The 21,128-nt window shown below is 43.0% G+C and overlaps 1 protein-coding gene across 1 annotated transcript; it reads left to right on the top strand.

The window, feature by feature from the left end:
- Positions 1–38: 38 nt before the first annotated feature.
- Positions 39–19,295, top strand: RETREG3 (reticulophagy regulator family member 3). Its single transcript, XM_008149343.3, has 9 exons — positions 39–320; positions 11,843–11,949; positions 13,230–13,260; positions 14,178–14,304; positions 14,956–15,040; positions 15,811–15,948; positions 17,176–17,258; positions 18,190–18,322; positions 18,736–19,295. The coding sequence occupies exons 1-9, from the start codon at positions 82–84 to the stop codon at positions 19,191–19,193; spliced, it is 1,401 nt and encodes a 466-aa protein (XP_008147565.1). The 5' UTR covers positions 39–81; the 3' UTR covers positions 19,194–19,295.
- The last annotated feature ends 1,833 nt before the right edge of the window (positions 19,296–21,128 follow it).

Here is a 21,128-nt window from a genome sequence, read left to right as displayed (position 1 = left end):
GCCGAATCCTGCGTCTGCGCAGTTGGTGTTATTGTGATTCTCCAGCCGCGCGGCCCCGGATGTGGTGGCTGCCGGGGGCAGATGGCGGAGGCAGAAGGGGTGGCCACGGTCCCAGGCCCAGCTTCGAGGCCGACTTTCCGGGGCCGCGGCGCTATGTCAGGCTCCTTGGAGAGGGACCAGCAGGTTGAGGCGGCGCAGCGGGCCCTGGTGGAGGTGCTGGGGCCTTACGAGCCTCTGCTGAGCCGGGTGCAGGCAGCACTTGTTTGGGAGAGGCCAGCCAGAAGCGCCCTGTGGTGCCTGGGGCTGAACGCGGCTTTCTGGTGAGAAACTGGACCCTCGGAAACCCTCCAAGGCGGGAATTCGTCAGGTTTCTCTAGGGCTCCACCTCTCGCCTCACCTGTTTTCTTCGCTGCATTGGCTCCTTCCTAATCTTCCTTCACTTCCTCCCACTCCATCCCGCCTGCAACCTTTGGCACCGCAGTTCTCCGCAGGGCCTTCCAGCGGTCTTCCTTGTTTGACCTACTCCCGCACCCTCGCCCCGCACATCTGGCCGGAGTCTCTGGTAATATCTTGAGCCTCCCGCTGTGAGCGAGGGCGCCTCATGTTAGCCAGGGAAAGCTGGGTCCCTTTTCAGGCCATCACCTCCTTTCTCTGGTCTGCTCGGATGTGGTTTGAAGACTGTCTTCCAGAGATTTCAGTAGTCATTATTGGGGTAGATGCGAGAGGCATGAGGTCTTGAAAAGGTATCCAGAGGTGTGCTAGGAAAACAAGCTCGGGCGATGTGAATTAGATTTGGCATGTTTAGATGTACTTTCGCCCATCAGGGAAGTTTGTGAAGTCTGAGCGTCATTGAGAGTCTCCAAAACTGCAACTTGAAAGTTACAAGCTTTTAAAGAACAGTTATGACATGGTGAATGCGAGATTCCACCCTTTGGGAAGCCACTTAGGATTGCAACTCCTCCCTGTTCCAAGGAATGAGAGAGGCATCTTTAGCCATGGTTTAGAGGCAAGGAAACGGAGGGTGTCTAATAGTGTGTGCGTTTTCCTGAGCTCGAAAAGCGAGGCTATAAATATACTTTAAGAATCTGCTCTGTGAAAATGGGGGAACTGCTGCTTCTCTCAGTTGTCGTCACCCAAAGTGGTCTTAGGTTTTCATAGGATCTACCAAGGATCTTGGGAAGTATTATTGATCAAATTCTCAGGGAACTGAGGTGTGTGTGTGTGTGTGTGTGTGTGTGTGTGTATAAGTAAGGGGGTTCCTACAGTTGAATGAAATAAGACATCTGGATAAGCCTAAAACAGAACAAGGTATGTGTTTCCAAATTCCCCCACCCCCCAAAATAGCTAAAATAGCTTTTCTCTTAAAATTCTTGGTTTTAAAACCAAAACATCTATTATCCTTTCTCTGAAAGAAGTTTTTCAGTCAGCTGTAGCAAAACATTTTCCAGTTCATTGACAGGAAGACACAATGTTTAGCTATTAAATCAATCCTCTCACAGTTTGAAGGAGACTCCGGTTAAAGTTGTCACAGTAGCCTCTGCCATTTGTTGCTTCCAGAGAGTAGCAAACTTGATGTTAAACTTTTTTTTTTTTTTTTTTAAAACAGCAGTCTTCATTATTGGGGTGGGGTGGGGGATAGTGCTTCTTCCTTGATCCCCAGGTGCCTACTTCTCTCCTGTTGTTCTCTGTCAGAAACCCATAACCTCATTCAGAAGTGTTTACCAAAATGACCTTTTCTTTCTTTCTGCACTCCCATCCCAATCCCAAACCCCAGACCATCCAGTCAGAACTTCATTTCCTACATTGGGATTGTACTCATAGAAAAAAATAATAGTCCTCAATAAACCAGTTTTGTATCAAAGTATGAATGGCTGAAACATAAATGAATCCTGATAAACCAAGGATTTATTAATGCACATGGGTCGGTAGCATGTAAGTTATTTTTGGAGGGGACTTTCTGCATGTCCCTTGCCTGAGAGATTTTTGAAGTAGAATGCAGGTAGAGGTCTACATATAAAGAGTTGCTCTGACTGAGACACATCTTTAAATGTTACAGTGTTAGCCTTAATTTGTTTACCCCCAACCTTCTTACTTAATTTTATTATTATGCTATGTTTAGAATCTTACCCAGATCCCCCCTTTCCTACTCCTAGTCTCTCTCTTTTTTTAAAAAAATATACTTTTATTTATTTCAGAGAGGGAGAGAGAAAAACATCAATGATGAGAGAATCATCGATTGGCTGCCTCCTGCCGCCTCGCATCGGGGATCAAGCCCGCAACCCGGGCATGTGCCCTTGACCAGAATCGAACCTGGGACCCTTCAATCCACAGGTGGACGCTCTATCCACTGAGCCAAACCGGTTAGGGCCCTACTTCTAGTCTCTTAAAGCATTGCTGTGATTGGTCTTTGTCCTCTGGTAGCTTGCCTGCTGTGTATCCAGAACAGTTCCTCTTGTTACATTCCAGTCACACTCTACGTAGGTGGAAGAGAGAGATAGCAAAATGAGGGTATGACTCTTGATGCTGAAAACAAATGGGTATGCCATTTATGGAGAGTACATAATGACTGGTATGAATGGTAAGAGTTAAGGGTACAGAATGACTGGTAGTATTAAGGCCCCAGAAGCTAAGGTAGATTGGCATTGGAGTTCTTAGGATTCTTTGTTTTAGTAAATGTGCTTCCTGGAAGGTAGTTTGAGGTTTAAAATGAAAGTTAGACTTCACATTCCAGTAGCATCATCTTGAATGTGGATGTTGACATTTCACTTTGGAATGTTGAAGAGTGGCTGTTTAATTTTGGACATTTTATTTTATTTAAAATTTTTAAAAAAAAATTGATTTCAGAGAGAGGAAGGGAGAGGGACAGTGGGATAGAAACATCAGTGATGAGAGAGAATCTTCGATTGGCTGCCTTCTGCATGTCCCCTACTGGGGATCGAGCCTGTAACCTGGGCACACGCCCTGACTGGGAATTGAATCGTGACCTCCTGGTTCATAGATTGATGCTCAACCACTGAACCACGCCAGCCGGGCATTAGACATTTAAAATGTTTAGGAACCACGAGGATCATTGGCTCAGGGCAGAGAAAAATCAAATCTGAAATATTTTTTGTTATTTGTGTTTTTCTTTATCCTTGCCCGAGGATTTTTTCTTTTTCTCCACCGATTTCTAGAGAGAGTGGAAGGAGAGAGTGAAAGGGAGGAAGGGAATGAGAGAGGGAGGAAGAGAGACAGAGAGAGACACAAACATGGATGTGAGTGAGACTCATCGCTTGGTTGTCTCCTGGCATGTCCCTACTGGGGCTGGAGAATCTGCAATCAAGGTATGTGACCTTGACTGGGAATTGAATCCTCAACCCTTCAGTTCCAGGGCTGGTGCTCTAACCACTGAGCAACTGGTCTGGGTGATTATTTGTTTTGAACAATGATATATCACTAACAGGTGTGTGTTTTTTTAAAATACATTTTGAGGCATTAGAAGATTGGGTAGGAGTACAAAAAAATCAATTCAGGAAGGTGATTTAGCTTTTAAAGTTTCCTGCTCAATGAAGGTTTTTCTGTACCTGTGAGTGTGCCCTCTTATATCTTAATAAAGGAAAAAAAACAACATAAAAGATAGAGGCGTAGATGACTTGCCACTACAATATTCCAAGGCTTTCACTCTTTAAAAAAAATTTTTTTTTCAGGTTTCAGAGAAATTATGGTGATCACATCAGAGATCTTCCAGCCCATTTTGCTTCTGGACACTGATACATTATCATCTCTAGGATAATTACAGTCACGTCAGGCCTTCTTTCCAATTGCTTATCTTTTTTTCTTTCTCCCCCAATTGCTTGTATTTTCATTATCCTCAACATCACCCATAAATTAATGAGTGATTTGGGAGAAGAATATGAGTCAGCAAGAGTGTATCCAAAAAAGAAAAAAGAAAGAAAATGTGTCCTGACAGCATCAGAAAAGAACATGTTTGAGTAACTTTTTAGTTTGATTCAAACCTAGTAGATAGGGGGAAGACAAAGGAGCCCTGGAAATGTGTGAACACATGGTTCAAGGAGGACTAGATGACTGAACTCCTTTCCAGTTTTCAGCATTCTATGATTCTAGGTGATCTTTATTATTTTTTAAAAAAATCTATGTTTATTGATTTTCAGAGAGAGAAAGAAACATCAGTGATGAGAATCATCGATCGACTGCCTCTTATAGGCCCCTTACTGGGGATCGAGCCCACAACCCAGGCATGTGCCCTGACTGGGAATTGCACTGTGACCTCCTGGTTCATGAGTCAATGCTCAACTCCTGAGCCACATAGGCCAGGCTCTAGGTCAAGCATGTCAAAGTCAAAGGCTAACATGGGCCAACCAAGGCATGCGGCCCGTGAGTTTGACATGCTTGCTCTAGGTGGTCTTTAAATTGCGGATACTGATTTAGAGCAATCCACAAGCTGATTCCCTGTTGGGATCTGCTTTTACAGTCACTAGTCTGAGTTAACCATACATCATATTCTAGAGGATATTTTCATAATAGAAAAAAATAACAAGGCGTTACCCTCCCTAAAAAAATTATCTAAATATAAAAATAGCCCAAAAAGCGATTAAAGGTATATAGCAATTCTGATTTAAAAGTTTAGAATTTGAGTAAAAAACAATAGTGAGGAACGGAAAGTGGAAGGGAGGGCCCAGTTAAGTAGAGACATTTGTTCTGTGAAAAAAATGTACACATCAAATTTCAGATGAAATCTATTGAGCAAATGTTTCTGATGATAGTCTTTGGAGGGTTTTTGTTACTTTTGGTAGCCAAGAAGACTTCCAAGGCTATGCTTTTGCTTTTTTTTTTTTTTTTTTTGCCTCTCTTTTGCCATCAGTTTATTTTTATTTTTAGAAAGAGGGAAAGACCGAGAGAAACATCGATGAGAGAAAAACCTGTCTATTGGTTGCCTACTGCTGGTGCCCTGACCAGGGCCTGGTGGGGAGGAGCTTGCAACCGAGGTACATGCCCTTGACTGGAATGGAACCTGGGACCCTTTGATCTGTAGGCCGACGCTCTATCCACTGAGCCAAACCGGCTAGGGCTTGCCATCAGTTTTTTATCTGTCCTAATTATAAGGTTGGGTGCTTTTCTGTCCATTAACAAAGTAGGTCAGAGCATCTAGATTTCATTTCTGTTTTTGTGCAACCAATACCCATCACTACATGGCATAGATTGGGTTAATTTTTTTCATTCTAATTTATAGTGTCTGGCTCATTAACTAGACAGCCAGAGTCCTGTACGATAATGGGCTTTTTGTCTCTATAGGATGATATGGTTCTAAAGAGCCACTGAGATAAGCTTACTCTGTAATAACGAACCCAGCAATAGTGTCTTCTTTGATTGAAAATAGACACGTGATCTTTATTTTGTTTGATTATAGCATAAGCTTTATGATTATAGCAAACTCCAATTTATGTGTACTAAAATGAGGATCCATGGTATAGTTAACCTGAAAAAAATTGTTTAGTTTTGGAATTTTCATGAGTTTTCTGGAAAAAAAAACTCCCTTTCTCTCTGAAATAAAAAAAAAAAAATTAAAAGAATGTTTACTGTCATTGGTAATAAAAATTCTAAGGTAAATAAAGGACAATGAGTTATTAATTTCTGCTTATTAGGTTTTTAAATTTCATTTATTTTAGAGAGGGAGGAAGAGAAAGAGAGAAACATCCATTTGTTCCACTTACTTATGCATTCATTGGTTGATTCTTGTGTGTGTCTTCACGGGAAATGGAGCCTGTAACCTTGGCGTATCGGGATGATGCTCTGACCGACTGAGGTACCGGGCCAGGGCCTAAAACTTATTTTTTGGAAACTTTAAAACATATATAAGTAGACAGAATAATATGTACCACTATACACCCAGCTTTAAACATTTTCACTTTATGGCCAATTTTCAGTCTTGTTACCCCAATTCTTTGAGACAAATTCTAGATGTCATATCATTTAATCTGTGCTCAATATGTGTCTCTGAAAAATAGACTTTAAAAAATTCTACTGCCACTATCACAGTAAAAAAATAATGATCTCAGTCAGTGTTCAAATTTCCAATTTTCTCATAAGTGTCTTTTTTTTCTTTCTTTTAAAGCAGTTTGTTTGGGTTAGAACCAAATGAAGTCCACATATTGTGACTGCGGTTTTTTACATCTCTTACTTGGTTGGTGCCCTTTCAATCTTCTTTCCTCTTTGCAGTGAATTTGTTGAAGAAACCAGTTTGTCCTGTAAAATGTCCTACAGACTAGATTTCCTCATCTGTGGCTTAACATGTTCTCCTGTGCTCTGTATTTCCTGTAAATTAGTAATTGCATCTAGAGGCTTGATCAGATTCCGGTTCAAAAATTTTTTTTGTAAGAAAGTTTCATAGGTGATGTATTAATTTCATTTTTATTTTCTTGGTTACTTATATTTTCTAAGCTTTCTCTAATCAACATGCTTGGCTTTAGAAATAAGAAAAATAAATATCAGGAAAAATTGCCCTGGCCAGGTAGCTCATTTGATTAGAGCGTTCTCCTCATATGCCAAGGTTGTGGTTTGGTCGAAGTCAGGGCACATGCAAAGATCAATCAATGAATGCATATGTGAATGGAATAATAAGTTAAGAGTCTCATGCTCTACCGACAGCTAGCCGGGCACTTCGGAATAATAAGTTGATGTCTCTCTCAGATCAATTAAAAAATACACACATAAGGAAAAATTGATTGTGAGCCCACAATGGGCAGGAGTAATGACCTATGGGCAGTCCCCAGATTCAATAATTCACTTGTGACTATCCAGAGTTGACTACATTTGCAGTTGTTTTTGTTAAGTTGGGAAGTTCTCATGCTGATTAGAGTTGCTGAAAAATGTTTTGCATGTTGTTTTATTAAACTTGTACACTGTTAAAGCTGCATGTAAATTTTTTCTGTGTGAATAGACATTGCAGGATTAAGCTAATCCTGAGAAATCTTCTCTTATTTTTCTTCCATCCCTTACCTGTACCAGTTTCAAAAGTACTTTGTCTTCAATTATGTCTTGTCCTCGCACATAGTGGCAGTGGTTTTTATAGGGAGGCTTTCATGTTACTTTCATAAAAAGGCATTATGTGCCCTGACTGGTTTGGCTCAGTGGATAGAGCGTCGGCCTGCAGACTGAGGGGTCCCAGGTTCGATTCCGGTCAAGGGCATGTACCTTGGTTGCGGGCACATCCCCGGTGGGGGGTGCGCAGGAGGCAGCTGATCAATGTCTCTCTCTCATCGATGTTTCTAACTCTATCCCTCTCCCTTCCTCTCTGTAATAACATCAGTAAAAATATATTTTAAAAAATAAAATATTTAAAAAAAAGGCATTATGTGACCCTCAGTATATCCAAAACACACCTATCCAAGATTGATATTCCCTTTTTGTTGAGGGATTTAGTGTTGAAGGCTGGTGGGAAAGGAGCTCACCTTAACTGTACAGACCCCTGAGGAAACGTTGATACTTTCTGGTTACCTTGGAGGGATCAACTCTAGTGGTTTGAGGTGCTCTTTCTGTTAATTAAGTTTTTATCTACATGGAGGAAAGTATTTTCCCAAGAAATGTCATTTTATTCCACACAAAATCTTCCTCTGAAGTTCCTGCATTGGCTTGTTCAAGAAAAGGATACATCTGGTCCTAAAATGGATTTATGGACCAGAATTAATCTCGCTCAAAAAGATGTTAGCCTTCATGACCCAAAAAATACACTCTTTGTAAAACTGTATACTAATTTACCTTCAAAATCCAATACCCTTTGTCATAAAAGGCCCATGATATGACTCCCACCCCCACCTCTCTCCTTGTACTCATTCCCTCACTCTGTTCTTTTTTTTCCTTTTTATTATTTTTTAAAAATATATATATTTTTATTGATTTCAGAGAGGAAGGGAGAGGGAGGGAGAAATAGAAACATCAATGATGAGAGAGAATCATTGATTGGCTGCCTCCTGCAGGCCCCACACTGGGGATCCAGCCCGCAGCCCAGGCATGTGCCCTGACTGGGAATCAAACTGTGACCTCCTGGTTCATAGGTCGAAGCTCAACCACTGAGACACGCCAGCTGGGCTCCCTCTGTTCTCTAAGTTTCAGTTCTGTCAAACTATTTGTCTTAAATATGTCATGTCACCTGATTGTTCTCCCTGTCTGTCATCTCCTTCCCTGCATCCTTTGGCCATGTTTTCTTACCATTTGTCTTTCAAAGCCCACTTAGATGTCCACTTCTTTGTTATTACCATGTCATGTTATGTTGCAAACATACACAGACACATAAATACACTTGAGAGTAAGGTCCATGCCTTATTCTTTTCCATAACTGGGCTGCTTACTAGGCATTGGCATGTAATAGGCACCCAAATGTTTATGGAATTAAGTTGAAGCATAGGTTAGCTATAACAGACTACTAAAAATAGTCCAGGTCTTAGAGAAACAGTATTTTCATTGCCATCATCTTTGGAAAACTGACCTTTCTTAGGAGAGCTTAATATCCTTCCCTTCTCCAGTTTTTATTTGTGTTAGTAATTATGATCTGGGAAGTGGAGATGGCAGTCTGGATGGCCTCCCGAGAGAGCCCTTTCAAGTACTCTGGAGAAAACAGCAGTCACGCCACTCCTGCTCCTGGGACATGGAAGCAGCAGCACTGGGAAGCTCTAAAGCCCTTCTCCTTGGCCTTGTTAAATTTGCTTGTTTGTTGGGATGATGAACTGGTTTTGGAGAGAAGATTAATGGCCTGGGGCAGCTCTAGAGGCTCATTTCTGTTAAGCTGCCCTTGTTCTTTAATTTCATATATAATTACAGTATCTTTTCAGTGGTGGGGTGGAAAAATTGGAATAGGGTTGTCACTTGTGACTGGATTTCTAAATTCTTGTTTCACTCCATCCCTTATTCTTTGTGTAGTTTAAAAGTTATATAACATGGATTCATGTTTATTGAAAACAAAGTACAAAAATGTCTAGAGACAAAAATTAAAGTTCCTCTGCCAAGCCCTACGTTTTTGTGTATTATATACACACAGATAAAGCTTTTTAAAAAATATGGTAAGGATTGCACTCTTGGTATTGTTCTGTGATTACGTGAAGTCATTAGGCCATGTTGAGTTGAGAAGTGGTCATTTATAACCAACCCTTGGTAATCCTTACCCTTGTTTGATCAATTGCTGTGATAATAATAACACTTCAGTAGTTCTATTCAATTTTACAGTGTATTAGGTGACTTGTATTTTCTTCTTTTTAGCAGGATCAAGTATGATATTTTTCTTGATGATTAAGTATGTTGTTTCTAATACCTGCAAACAATCCTGCAAGATTTACTAGTATCAAGTCACATATAGATGAGGAAACTGAGGCTTAATGAAGTTAAGCTAATTTACTAGTATTCAAGGTCACACGATTAAGAGTGGCTGGCTGGTCAGAGAATCAAACTCAAGCCAATCTAACTTTTTTTTTTTAAAAACCTTTTTGAGAGTATGTTTATTAAAGCTTAAAGGAAGGGCTTAAGATAGAAGAGGCAAGACAGTAACAGCAGTGAGCATAAGGGGAGCTGCCTTGGCCCTTTAGAAGGAAAGTCACAGGCAGAAGTGAGTCATCTCGACTGTGTGGACTCAGGAAACAAGTTACTGAGGCAAAAGAAGGGTCCTTGGAGAAAGAAAACAAAGATCGTGCCTTAGGAAATAAGGAGGGGCGAGGAGAGGGGGAGGAAAAGGCGCAGAATGCTCCAGAGAGAGAGAAAACGAGATTTGGAACTGGGTCCATTCAAGCCAATCTAACTTTAAAAGCCATGCCTACCCATTGGTGTGGCTCAGCTGGTTGAGTGTTGTTGAACCAGGTCAGGGTACCTGCCTGGGTTGTGGGCTCAATCCCCAGTAGAGGGCATGCAGGAAGTAGCCAATCAATGATTCTCATCATTGATTTTTCTGTCTCTCTCCCTTTCCCTTCTTATCTCTCTAAAAATCAATAAAAACATCTTTTTTTTTTCTTTTTTTTTAAGTCATGCCCCACCCTAGCTTGTTTGGCTCAGTGGATAGAGCATTGGCCTGTGGACTGAAGGGTCCTGGGTTTGATTCCGGTCAAGGGCACATGCCCAATTGCAGGCTCTATCCCCAGTAGAGGGTGTGCAGAAGGCAGCTGATCAGTGATTCTCATCATTGATATTTCTATCTTTCTCTCCCTCTCCCTACTTCTCTGAAATAAATAAAAATATATTTTTAAAAAAATGCCTCACTGCCCTACTGAACCACCAATCTGGTGATATATTCGGCTTCCCTCTCAATCTTAGAACAGTGTTTCTCAAACCATCTTTTGTGGTAAGGACTAGTGTTGCAAATCAATACTTTTGTAAAATACAAAACAAATGACTTACTAGACAAATTAAGTTTAAAAAGGCATAAGCAATACAAGCCAAATGTATTCTTAGATTCAAAATTACTAGGTCAAATTGCTCTACAAATTTCTAAGTGCTTTCAATTTCTATGCTTATTTCCCCACAGACTGGTGAAATCAGCCCTGGACTACAGACACTCTTCAAGGCATTACCTTGGAGGTGTTAGGGTTTTTTATAAGTATTTTATTGTGAAGAATTTTTCATGTATGCAGAGGTAGAGATAATAGTGCAAATAAAGAATCCCATGTACTATCACCCAGCTTCAGCAGTTATCAACTCATAGTCAATCTTCTTTCATCTTCTTTCACACCCTTGCCAAGCTATTATTTTGACACAAAACCCAGACATCATATCATTCCATTCATAAGTTTTTTAGTAAATATCTCTAAAATATAGGGACTCTAAAATTATAACTTCCATAACATCACACCTAAAACAATTGGCAATAGCCGAAGCTGGTTTGGCTCAGTGGATAGAGCGTCGGCCTGCGGACTGAAAGGTCCCAGGTTCAATTCCAGTCAAGGGCATGTATCTTGGTTGCGGGCACATCCCCAGTAGGGGGTGTGCAAGAGGCAGCTGATAGATGTTTCTCTCTCATCGATGTTTCTAACTCTCTATCCCTCTCCCTTCCACTCTGTAAAAAATCAATAAAATATATATTAAAAAATAAATAAATAAATAAATAAATAAAACAATTGGCAATAATTCCTTAATATATTCAGATGTGCAGTCAGTGTTCAGATTTCTCAGATTGTTTATAAATATCTATTTATGATTGATTCCTTCAAATAACTAGATTTCCTTCATTCTGTTAATATGATAATGATATATATTGATTTTTGTATGTTGAACCACCCTTGCATTCCTGGAATAAATCCTAAGAATTGTTCATGATGCATAATCCTTCTAATATGCTGCTGAATTCAGTTTTTCAGTGTCTTATTAAGTATTTTGCATCTATATTCATAAAGGACATTGATCTGTAGTTTTCTTGTAATGTCGTTTGGCGTTGGTGTTAGAGTAATGGCTTAATAAAATGAATCAAAAAGTGTCCCCTCTTCTTTAATTTTTGGAGTTTCAGACGGATTGGTGTTAATTCTGAAGAACTGGCTTTTAGAAGTAGCTTCAGTGCTTTCTATGTGACCTTGACAATTCATTTTACTTTTTTAACCTCATTTCCCAAAGGATATCTAATTGAATGAAGTGCTCTTTAATATATCTCTACCAGTTTTTTGCCCTATACTTGTGTCTAATTTGGTAGAAAGATTTTTGTTTGACAACTTGTTACCATCTTTGTTTGACAACTTGTTATCAAGGATGAATTAAGGTATATTGAGATAAGTAACTATGATCTAAGTCTATTTACTATAGAGCCTTTAGTGCACAAATGCTCTTTTCTAAAATTAGCTTAATTGGATAATGATCTTTTGTTTTTCCTTCTCTCTAGGTTCTTTGCACTGACATCCCTTCGTCTTGTATTTTTACTTGCATTCAGCTCAATGATCATAGTGTGTATAGATCAATGGAAGAACAAAATCTGGCCTGAAATAAAAGGTAAGTTTTTAGCATTTAGAACACACTGAACTTCTTTTCTATAATTTTTTACCTTTAGTTTTGGGGGTTTATAAGGGAGTATGTGGAACTGGGAATATCTTTTGATGTTCGAATTATTTGCTTTAGGAGACCTTTCTCCATCTGCATGTAATTTCTTAGAACTGAGTTCTGCCCTTCTCATTGTTAAGCTCAGAAAATTGTATCCGACATCTGAGATATTCTTGCCCTCATAACTGAGGAATAAGTAGTCCTTAAATAGTCCTCAAGTTTTTAAAAAATAATTCACTTCATTGGATACTATGTCTTTACTAAGGCAGTATTAATTTGCCTCTCAGGAATTTTTTTTTTTTAAAAATACATTTTTATTGATTTTTTATAGAGAGGAAGGGAGAGAGATAGAGAGTTAGAAACATCGATGAGAGAGAAACATCGATCAGCTGCCTCCTGCACACCCCCTACTGGGGATGTGCCCGCAACCAAGGTACATGCCCTTGACCGGAATAGAACCTGGGACCTTTCAGTCCGCAGGCTGACGCTCTACCCACTGAGCCAAACCGGTTTTAGCCCTCTCAGGAATTTTTAAATTTATTTTAAAATATATTCTTATTGATTTCAGAGAGAAAAGGAGAGAGGTATAGAAACATCAATGATGAGAATCATTGATCAGCTGCCTCCTGCACACCCTCTACTGGGGTGATGTGCCCTGACCCAGAATTGGACCATGACCGCATGCATGGTTCATAGGTCAACACTGAGCCACATCGGCCAGGCCAGAGTGTACAGCTTGTAAATACATTCTCTTTCTGTTTGCAGAGACTTCAAGGAATCATGTCAAAAGACTTTACATCATTCATTGTAGTTAATGGGTCTCTTTTTCAAAAGAATAGGCAGATGTCTAGTGTTGGAGTAGTTATAACATGCTTTGTAACCTAGTGCACCATTGATGTGTTTCAACAAACCAGATACACTTGAGGGGTGGGATGGACTATTTGTTTGTGTATACCGTGGCTCTCAGCTTCAGTAATTAGAAGGGGCCCTGATGCTCCATTTGGATCCTCCTTACCTCCCTCCCCCCACCACCACTCTGCTGGAGAAATGAACAAGCATCAGGCATCATTCCCTTGTTGGCAGCTCCCTAACTCTGGCAGAATAACATAGTGTCTCCTTTTATCTTTTCCCCCCCAAACCTATTAAAACTTGAGCAGTCAGACCAACAGCCTAACATTTTCGTGTTTAGTTTTCCCTACCAACTAATGCTGGTGTTTGTTTTAATATTGTAGTGTCAAGACCCGACGCATTAGACAATGAGAGGTATGGAATACTAATTAAATCCCTTTTTATTGCTCTGATTCTCTTGTTGTAATATTCTGGTTATATGTTGTTGTTAACCCATGTTCTGGACAACTGTAAGCTGAGAATCTAGGTTGTTCCAAGCAATCATTTTAACAGATCCTAAAGTTCAGGCAGAAGTATGTTGAGATGGCTAGTGGCCTCTGATATTTACAAGAGAAGTTTCTGAAAAAGAAGCATTACAGTGCCCCATAACTTGACATGCCAGGGAATTAGCTGCATTATCCAGTCCTAGTGAGAAAACCTGGAGGCAACTTCATTTGTCTCCTGGTTTTTATACCAGGTCATTTAGTGTTTTCTGTGACCTCTAGCTGTTTAAAGTTTCCTGGTCGGAAAACACATTGGTTCCTGGCATCATCAAGTCAAAGATTCCTCTTGTGTCTTACAGCTCCTGCTTTCATTTTTCAGCTCATTCATCCCATCTGTGTGATCTAAGTAATTTTCTCCGCTGTGGTTTATTTTTGGTTTTGCTTGTTTTCTCTCTGAGTGGTATGTCCACCATTGCCTCCCTCTCAGCAGCAGTAGTGTCAGAGTGCCTTATTTTTATCCCTGGATTGCACTCACAGTGAATTGCAATGGTTGAGTGCAGGGATGATGTTTCTAAGCACAAAGGGCCTTGGAGCTGGTGGCAGGTTTACACGTGAGGATTGGGCTGCCTGCTCATAGGGTGGAGTTGTCAGAACAGGTTTGGCCTTGTAGTCCCTAAATTCAAGTTTCAACCTGGTGAGCCGAGAAGAAAGTCATGCTTCACCTTCAAAGCACCTAGGACAGCCACTCCCTAGCCCCTATTTAAACCCGGAAGCATTGGCTTCGTACATAGCAAGATGGGGGGAATCCTCATCACTCTCCTTTCATAGCTCCCCCTTCTCTCTTCATAGCTGGGGCTTTGTGCACCCTCGGTTACTCAGCGTGCCCGAGCTCTGTCACCATGTAGCTGAAGTCTGGGTTAGTGGGACCACTTTCATAAGGAATCTTTTGCTTTTCAAAAAGCAAAACCCAGGCAAGGTAAGACGCTTCCCTTTTTCACTTCTGGGTCTGGCTTCTCAGTTCAGTACATACTAAACTGAAAAAAACTAAACAAAATTCTTTACTACATATTCTCATTTAAGAAAGAAAAGATCAAGAGTTTTATAGAGACAAAGGGAAGTTATAGGAAAGGGCTTCTGACCAGCCACTAAGACTAAAGCAGAGCTTGATGACTCCTCCTCTGGGTGCTTGCCACTTAGATTAGGCCATCTTTCTCTTCTAAGATGAGAAAGAAAGCTTGCTTGTATGTATTCTGTGTCATATTAAACATGTGACAGGTTGTTGGGTTTTTTTACTTTTAACTTGACTTAAAAAAACCCACCACCGACACTTGCTTCAGAGAGAATATTGGGCTAAGTCCTATTCAAACCAGTTTCTCAGCACGAAAGGTGCAGCCCTGTGGGCTAGCTACATCGAAGGAGTTTGAATAGAAGTGGACATCCTCTCTTCCTCCCAAAGAGAATCAAATTGGATGCAAAGTGGCTGGGTACACATGTCGTTCCGATGTGTCCATGCTTTACTCATAGGCCCTAAAGAATTATTTCAGTCACATCTCTACCTTACCTCCCATTCTCACCCTAGTCCCCTGCCACGTAGCAGAAACCTAATGCTGTTTCCTGACTCCCCCAGTTCTGCTTGCTGAGCTGTGGAATACTGACCTTTTTGGCTGTCTTGGGCCGCTACATCCCTGGGCTCCTGCTGTCCTATTTAATGCGTAAGTATGGCCTCTACCTACCCCTATGAGCTTACTCTACTCCTAGCTTTTCCAGCCACAGCTAACTCTGGGTCTAGGGAGGACTTTTATAATTTGATTCTCTAGGAAATTATCTTTTTCTTTTTTCTTTTTCCATGATTTGTTTAGTGTCCTGAAAGGGTCTTCTTACCCTTATAGCAGGCTCCCCACATATAAAGTCCTTATCTTACCAACTCTGCTTTAGAAATTGACGAGTGATTACTAACATATATTGTATTAACAACTATAAAGGACTGTCCCTATTTAAGGAGAGAATTTTTACAGTCAGTGTATTATGTAACAGCAGAACTTAACTCTTAGGGGATCCTCTACTAGGTTCTGTTTACCCTAGATAACTTTTCCCCCGCATAGCACAGTTTTATAAATTTAGTTACTTCCTTTTGGCATGAATGCTGCTTGTTTGTGGCCATTATCAGAAGCTCACGTGATTTGTTATGTAGTTTCTGAGGCATTGTTACCCTTTGGCCTTATTTATGGCTCAGTGACACCCACATGCAAGTGACCACACGCCTCATTCTGCCCTCAGTCTATCAGCTCTGTAGAGGGCTGTGTCTGCCTTCCAACAAAACCCCCTCACGTACTTGGGGAGACTAGTGAAGATGGCCAGCAGAATTAAGCACAACTCTTTTATTCTAAGTGTCTCAACCCCTCAGGACACAACAGCAGAGGGACAGGTAGGACTGTTCTGTGCACCCCTTCTCCATTTTACCACTATTTCCCACTCCTCTCAGTTGTCACTATCATGATGTGGCCCCTTGCTGTGTACCACCGACTGTGGGATCGAGCCTATGTACGGCTGAAGCCAGCTCTGCAGCGGCTGGACTTCAGTGTCCGCGGCTATATGATGTCCAAGCAGAGAGAGAGACAACGTAAGTGTAAGGGGGAGGCTTCCTTCCACTTGGGCAGTTTGGGGGAGAGAAGGAAAGCCCATAGGACTGACATAATGGGTAGGTCCTCGAAAGTGGGGAAAGCGGGATGTGGTTGGGTGTAGGGGTGGGAGGTAAAAGTGATATTCTATTCCAGGGAAATCTATGCAGGCTTACCAATTTTTTCCACTTGGAATTCTAGACACTCCCATTTTAAACAAATCTGAGAAAAGCTCTCCTGTGTTGAATAAAAGACAGTGAAGATAATCCCTAGTGTTTGCTGCTTTTTATGAAGCATTTTCCTTGTGCCCAAGCATTGTGCTGGCTGCTCTCCATACATTATTTTATTTAACCTTTACAACCTTGAGAAGAGGGTGGTATTATCTTCCTTTTCCAGTGGAGGAAACTGAAGCTCACAGTTAGTAAAGGGCAGAGCAGTTCTTTTAAACCCCCAAGTCGTGCCTTTTTTCACTGTTGAGAGCTGCCTTCCAAAGATGTTTAGAACGACTGTCTCAGAAGCCAGAAATGTACCAGCCCGAGAGTCTCCAACACAGTGAGGACAGTTGTGTGAACGTTTCCTCTCCTGTGGTCGGATAGGTTAGGTGTTCTTTAAGCCCTGGCCTCAAATGGCCCTGCATTTGGTCACCAAGGCCCTGCTCCCCCTGGGCAGCCAGGTGAATATATCAGTCCTCAAAGGCCTGGCTGAACTAAGCTGGGCATCTCCCTCTGCCCTCGGTGATAGTATCTACTTTCCACCTGGACATCCAGTCAGTCCCTCGCTGATCACTGAGAGCTGTTGACAAGCCTAGTAGTTGATCACCTGAAGAGTGGCTAATGGAGAGCTGTTGGAAGAAAGATCTTTTTCTTCTGTTCTCTCAACTTACCTTTCTGTCCACTTAGGCTCTGCAACTCACCCTCAGGCATTGTTGGGTAGGCTTAGGGCCATATTCAGAGAGGTTGGGTTCTCTCTCTTTTTTAAAAAAATTCTTTATTATTTAATTTAAAGTATTACATATAGTATTACATATGTCTCCTTTTCCCCCCATTGATCTCTCCCCGGCCACACCCATCCCCCCAGCACATGCCCTCACCCCCTAGTGTCTGTGTCCATTGGTTATGCTTATATGCATGGGTTATCTTATGTTCTCATTTTATGCCTTCGAAGCTCAAAGAGGGTAGGGGTTTCCCCTTCAAGGGAAGGTGCCAAGGCCTTCTGCTCTTCCCACATAGTGCGCCGCAGAGCTCTGCACCCAGAACATGCCCTGGACAACCAGAGTGACAGTGAAGAAGAGCTTGCTGCCTTCTGTCCTCAGGTATTTGGGGTGTGGGAGCTGTACCACTGGCCAGTTTTCTTTTTTTAAAAAAGAATTTTCTTTTTATTATTTATTTATTAATATATTTTTTAATTGATTTTACAGAGGAAGGGAGAGGGAGAGATAGAAACATCATGATAAGAATCATTGATCAGCTGCCTCCTGCACGCCCCCCACTGGGGAGCGAGCCCGCAACCACAACTGAGGCTTTTGCCCCAACCAGGAATCGAACCACCAACCTTCCAGTACATGGGATGACGCCCAACCAACTGAGCCAGGGCTGGCCAGTCTTCTTTAGCTCCCTTGTAACCATCTGGCACCGACATTTAGGTAGTAAGCTCATAGGCTCAGGCACTCCCTCCTTACCCCTGTGAGAGCCCAGACATGAGCATAACTGGCCCTCCTGTGAGGAGAGAAGCTAGTGTTAGATTGGGACTTTGTAAATAGATCTCAGTTTGAGCCTGGTGACCAGCACACCCTCTTTCATGTCTCCCTTTAATCCCTACCATCATGGCAGAACTTCTGGAACTGGTGTGATCGTCTTTTAAAGAGCCCTGCTCATCTTGGGTTGGGCAGTGTGTGTATCCTCCAGGTCACCTGGGAAAAGTGTTTTCTGGATCAGTTTGCTTAAGAGTAAGTTGCTGGTTGACTCCTAAGACTGCTTTCCTTCCTGTGCTCAAGATTGACGAATAAGGGTGTTCTCCTTGGGGAGCAGCCTAAAAATGGTCAAGATTTTGACAGAAGTCCCCATCCACATCTGGTTACTTCTGGCCTGAGGGTAGTCTTCAGGGCCAGTAATTAGTGAAGCTGTTACTGGGGAACTGCATCAGTTCTCTTTTTTTTTTTTTTAAACTTAAAAAAAATTTTAATTTATTGCGTCTGTTCTTACTGGCATCATCTCTTCAGGCTTGTCTTTCTTTTCTTTCCTAAGCTGGATGATTCTACTGTTGCCAGGGAATTGGCCATCACAGACTCTGAGCACTCGGATGCTGAGGTCTCCTGTACAGACAATGGCACATTCAATCTTTCACGGGGCCAAACACCTCTAACAGAAGGCTCTGAAGGTGAGGGGCCTGACTTGATAATGGTTGTGACTTACCACCTTTCAGCTTCCCTGGACAGAAGGGATGCTGCCCTCTCCTCTCCTGTTTTCTGAGTAGTGGATCAGGTGGCAGAGCAGCCTTAGGGGTAGGGCTACATCCAGGATGGCACAGCTGCTCTCCTTGGAATCCTCAGTTCCTTCGTTTCCTCAGGTTGTAGGTTCATGGGGAGCATAGTGGAAAAAGAGGGTCGGGGGGAGTTCTCTGGCCAGTAGAGGACTCAGCAATCTATAAGTAGAGGGGAAAAGCTGACCAGTGCCATGGGTTTTGCTTCACCCTTAGATATCCAGGGTGGAAAAACGTGGTTACGTGGGGCCGACTTGGTGGGGCGGGGGCCAGGTAGTTGCTATGTCTCAGACACCCTTCTGTGCTCTCAGACCTAGATGGTCACAGTGATCCAGAGGAATCCTTTGCCAGAGACCTTCCAGACTTCCCTTCCATTAATGTGGATCCTGCTGGCCTGGACGATGAGGATGATACCAGCATTGGAATGCCCAGCTTGATGTACCATTCCCCACCAGGGGCTGAGGAACCCCAGGTCTCCCCAGCCAGCCGTGACGAGAGTACACTGCCGGAGCTCCTGCTTGGTGCCCTGCCTGCAGGATCCAACCTCACCAGCAACTTTGCCAGCCTGGTCTCCCAGGGCATGATCCAGCTGGCCCTGTCAGGGGCCTCCCAGCCTGGCCCTTCTGGCCAACCTCCCCGGAGAGCAACCAGAGGCTTCCTCCGGGCCCCCAGCTCAGACCTGGACACTGATGCTGAGGGGGATGACTTTGAACTTCTGGACCAGTCAGAGCTGAGTCAGCTGGACCCTGCCAGTTCCAGGAGCCACTGAAGCAGAGACTCCTTTGGGGGGAGTCACTGTGGCTTAGGGTTTTTTCTCCTCATCCCACTAAAGGTGAAGGGGCAAGGGAAGAACCCAGGTCCCATCCCCTGACTTGTACTTGTATGCCTGGTGGCCTTGCTGATGCTCAGAGGCCTGTTGAGAGAGGGTACTCACTTCCCTGCTACCAGCTGGACACTCATTTCTGAGCTCAGTCACTGAAGTGAGAGTATGCTTCCTTAGGGAGGCTTCTCCCCATCAGGATGGTACTTTTGGGGAACAAAGTAGTCAGGGGTATTGGTTCCCCTTTGAGGGGGTGCTGCTGTTTGCTTCTAGGTATGGGTGCTCAGGAGCCCTCATTGATAGAAGAGCCCTTCCTTTCCTTCCTCCTCATCACCTCCCTAGAGGCCCAAGTCAGGCAGCAGCTGGAGGAATTACACTGTCATTCTCCTCTTTGCTAAGCCACGATTTGTCTGTTTCTAAGCAAGCTTCTCCTTTGGTTCTGCAGAGCAGGCCTCTTCCCTCTGCCACAGCCTATCCTCATTTCTTGAGGCCTAACCCCAGTGCTCCAAAACAGTGCTTGTGAAATTTAAGAAATGTGAACATGATGTGGAGGTGGGCCTCTTCTACTTTACCTTGGGCCGTGGGGTCAGCTGGCTGGAAGGGTGAGTGCCTCTATGTCTATGCTCTCACTGAATCTGCTGGAGCTGCCTGGTAGTCTTTGGTGCTGCTAACCCCTGGCTCTGTGTGACCATCAGCCTGAGCAACTAGCAAAGCAATACCAGACCATACCATTTCCATGTTCCTGTTCCTTCCCTTGCTCCTCCTCTGGAGAAGCAATATTCCATGGGGGATGCCAGAGTAGCACTTTACAAATGGCTCAGTGGCATTCATCCCAGAAGCCACCAGCTCTTTCTTCACCAGCTATTCTTACTCTGTTCAGCTCCTTTAAAACTTTTTATATGGAACTGCTTCCCAACTTGGTGGACCTCTTTTAAAGATGAGCCCAATTAGCAAGAATGTGTCTATAATGAGCAGCGGCCCCTCTAAGGGGTATCTGTTAGATCAGTGGTCGGCAAACCGCTGCTTGCGAGCCACATGCGGCTCTTTGGCCCCTTGAGTGTTCTAACGCCACTTCTTCAATAAAGACTCGCCCAGGCCGAAAACCGACTTCTGCGCATGGGCCACGAAGTTTCAACCGCACTGTACGTGCGCCCGTACGTGGTATTTTGTGGAAGAGCCACACTCAAGGGGCCAAAGAGCCGCCTGTGGCTCGCGAGCCGCGGTTTGCCAACCACTGTGTTAGACTGTCCCTAGTAAAATCATGTGAAACAAAAACTGATAATTAGTTCTAAACCTGTTTCAGCTTACACCCTCTCTCTGCTTCTCCAGAGCTCAAGCCAAACTCTCCTATCCTCTTTCCCTCTGCATCAACCCTTTGCTGATCCTCAGGGACCACTCCCCCAACACCTCCGCACCTGGGTGAGGGATGCTGGACAGAGCCCATTTTCATGTGCTACAGGTGGGAGTGTGCTAACACGTTTGCTCTTGGTTGGTGAAAGGTAGAGGCCAGGACGTGAAAATCATTAACAGTGAGAAGGGAGAACTGGATGCCTATTTAATAGTCACCTTTGTGTGAATGTTAGGGGTAATGGCATTTCCCCACTTAGGGTTCTCAAATATTTTGGGCACCTTATCTCCTCTCAGAGCCCAGATGTCTTACAGGTGATCTCTGATGTGGAAAAAAATGGGAGGTGTGGGAAAGGAGTGGGATTTTGTGTGTTTGCATGAGTGTGTGTAGCTGCAGGCTTGGGAGTTAGCAAGGAGGGAAGGAAGGAGAGCAAAATCTTTGCAAGGTGTTTCTTGTACCTGGGGATCCTGCTCTGAATCTCCTTAGTCCTCCACTGTGAATTGGGGTGGGGGTAGGGTTGGGAGGGGTGCTGGGGA

The sequence above is a fragment of the Eptesicus fuscus genome, chromosome 20 (assembly GCF_027574615.1).
Source record: "Eptesicus fuscus isolate TK198812 chromosome 20, DD_ASM_mEF_20220401, whole genome shotgun sequence".
NCBI classification, from domain to species: Eukaryota; Metazoa; Chordata; class Mammalia; order Chiroptera; family Vespertilionidae; genus Eptesicus; species Eptesicus fuscus.
The sequence above is the reverse complement of the archived record's forward strand: the minus strand, read 5'-3'. Positions and strand labels throughout refer to the sequence as shown.

Excerpts from the sequence above, each read along its gene's own strand:
- RETREG3 (XM_008149343.3), top strand. The coding sequence starts at position 82 with ATGGCGGAGGCAGAAGGGGTGGCCACGGTCCCAGGCCCAGCTTCGAGG. Across the intron at positions 15,949-17,175 it reads CAAGCAGAGAGAGAGACAAC|TGCGCCGCAGAGCTCTGCAC; the intron begins GTAAGTGTAAGG and ends CTTCCCACATAG. Across the intron at positions 18,323-18,735 it reads TCTAACAGAAGGCTCTGAAG|ACCTAGATGGTCACAGTGAT; the intron begins GTGAGGGGCCTG and ends CTGTGCTCTCAG.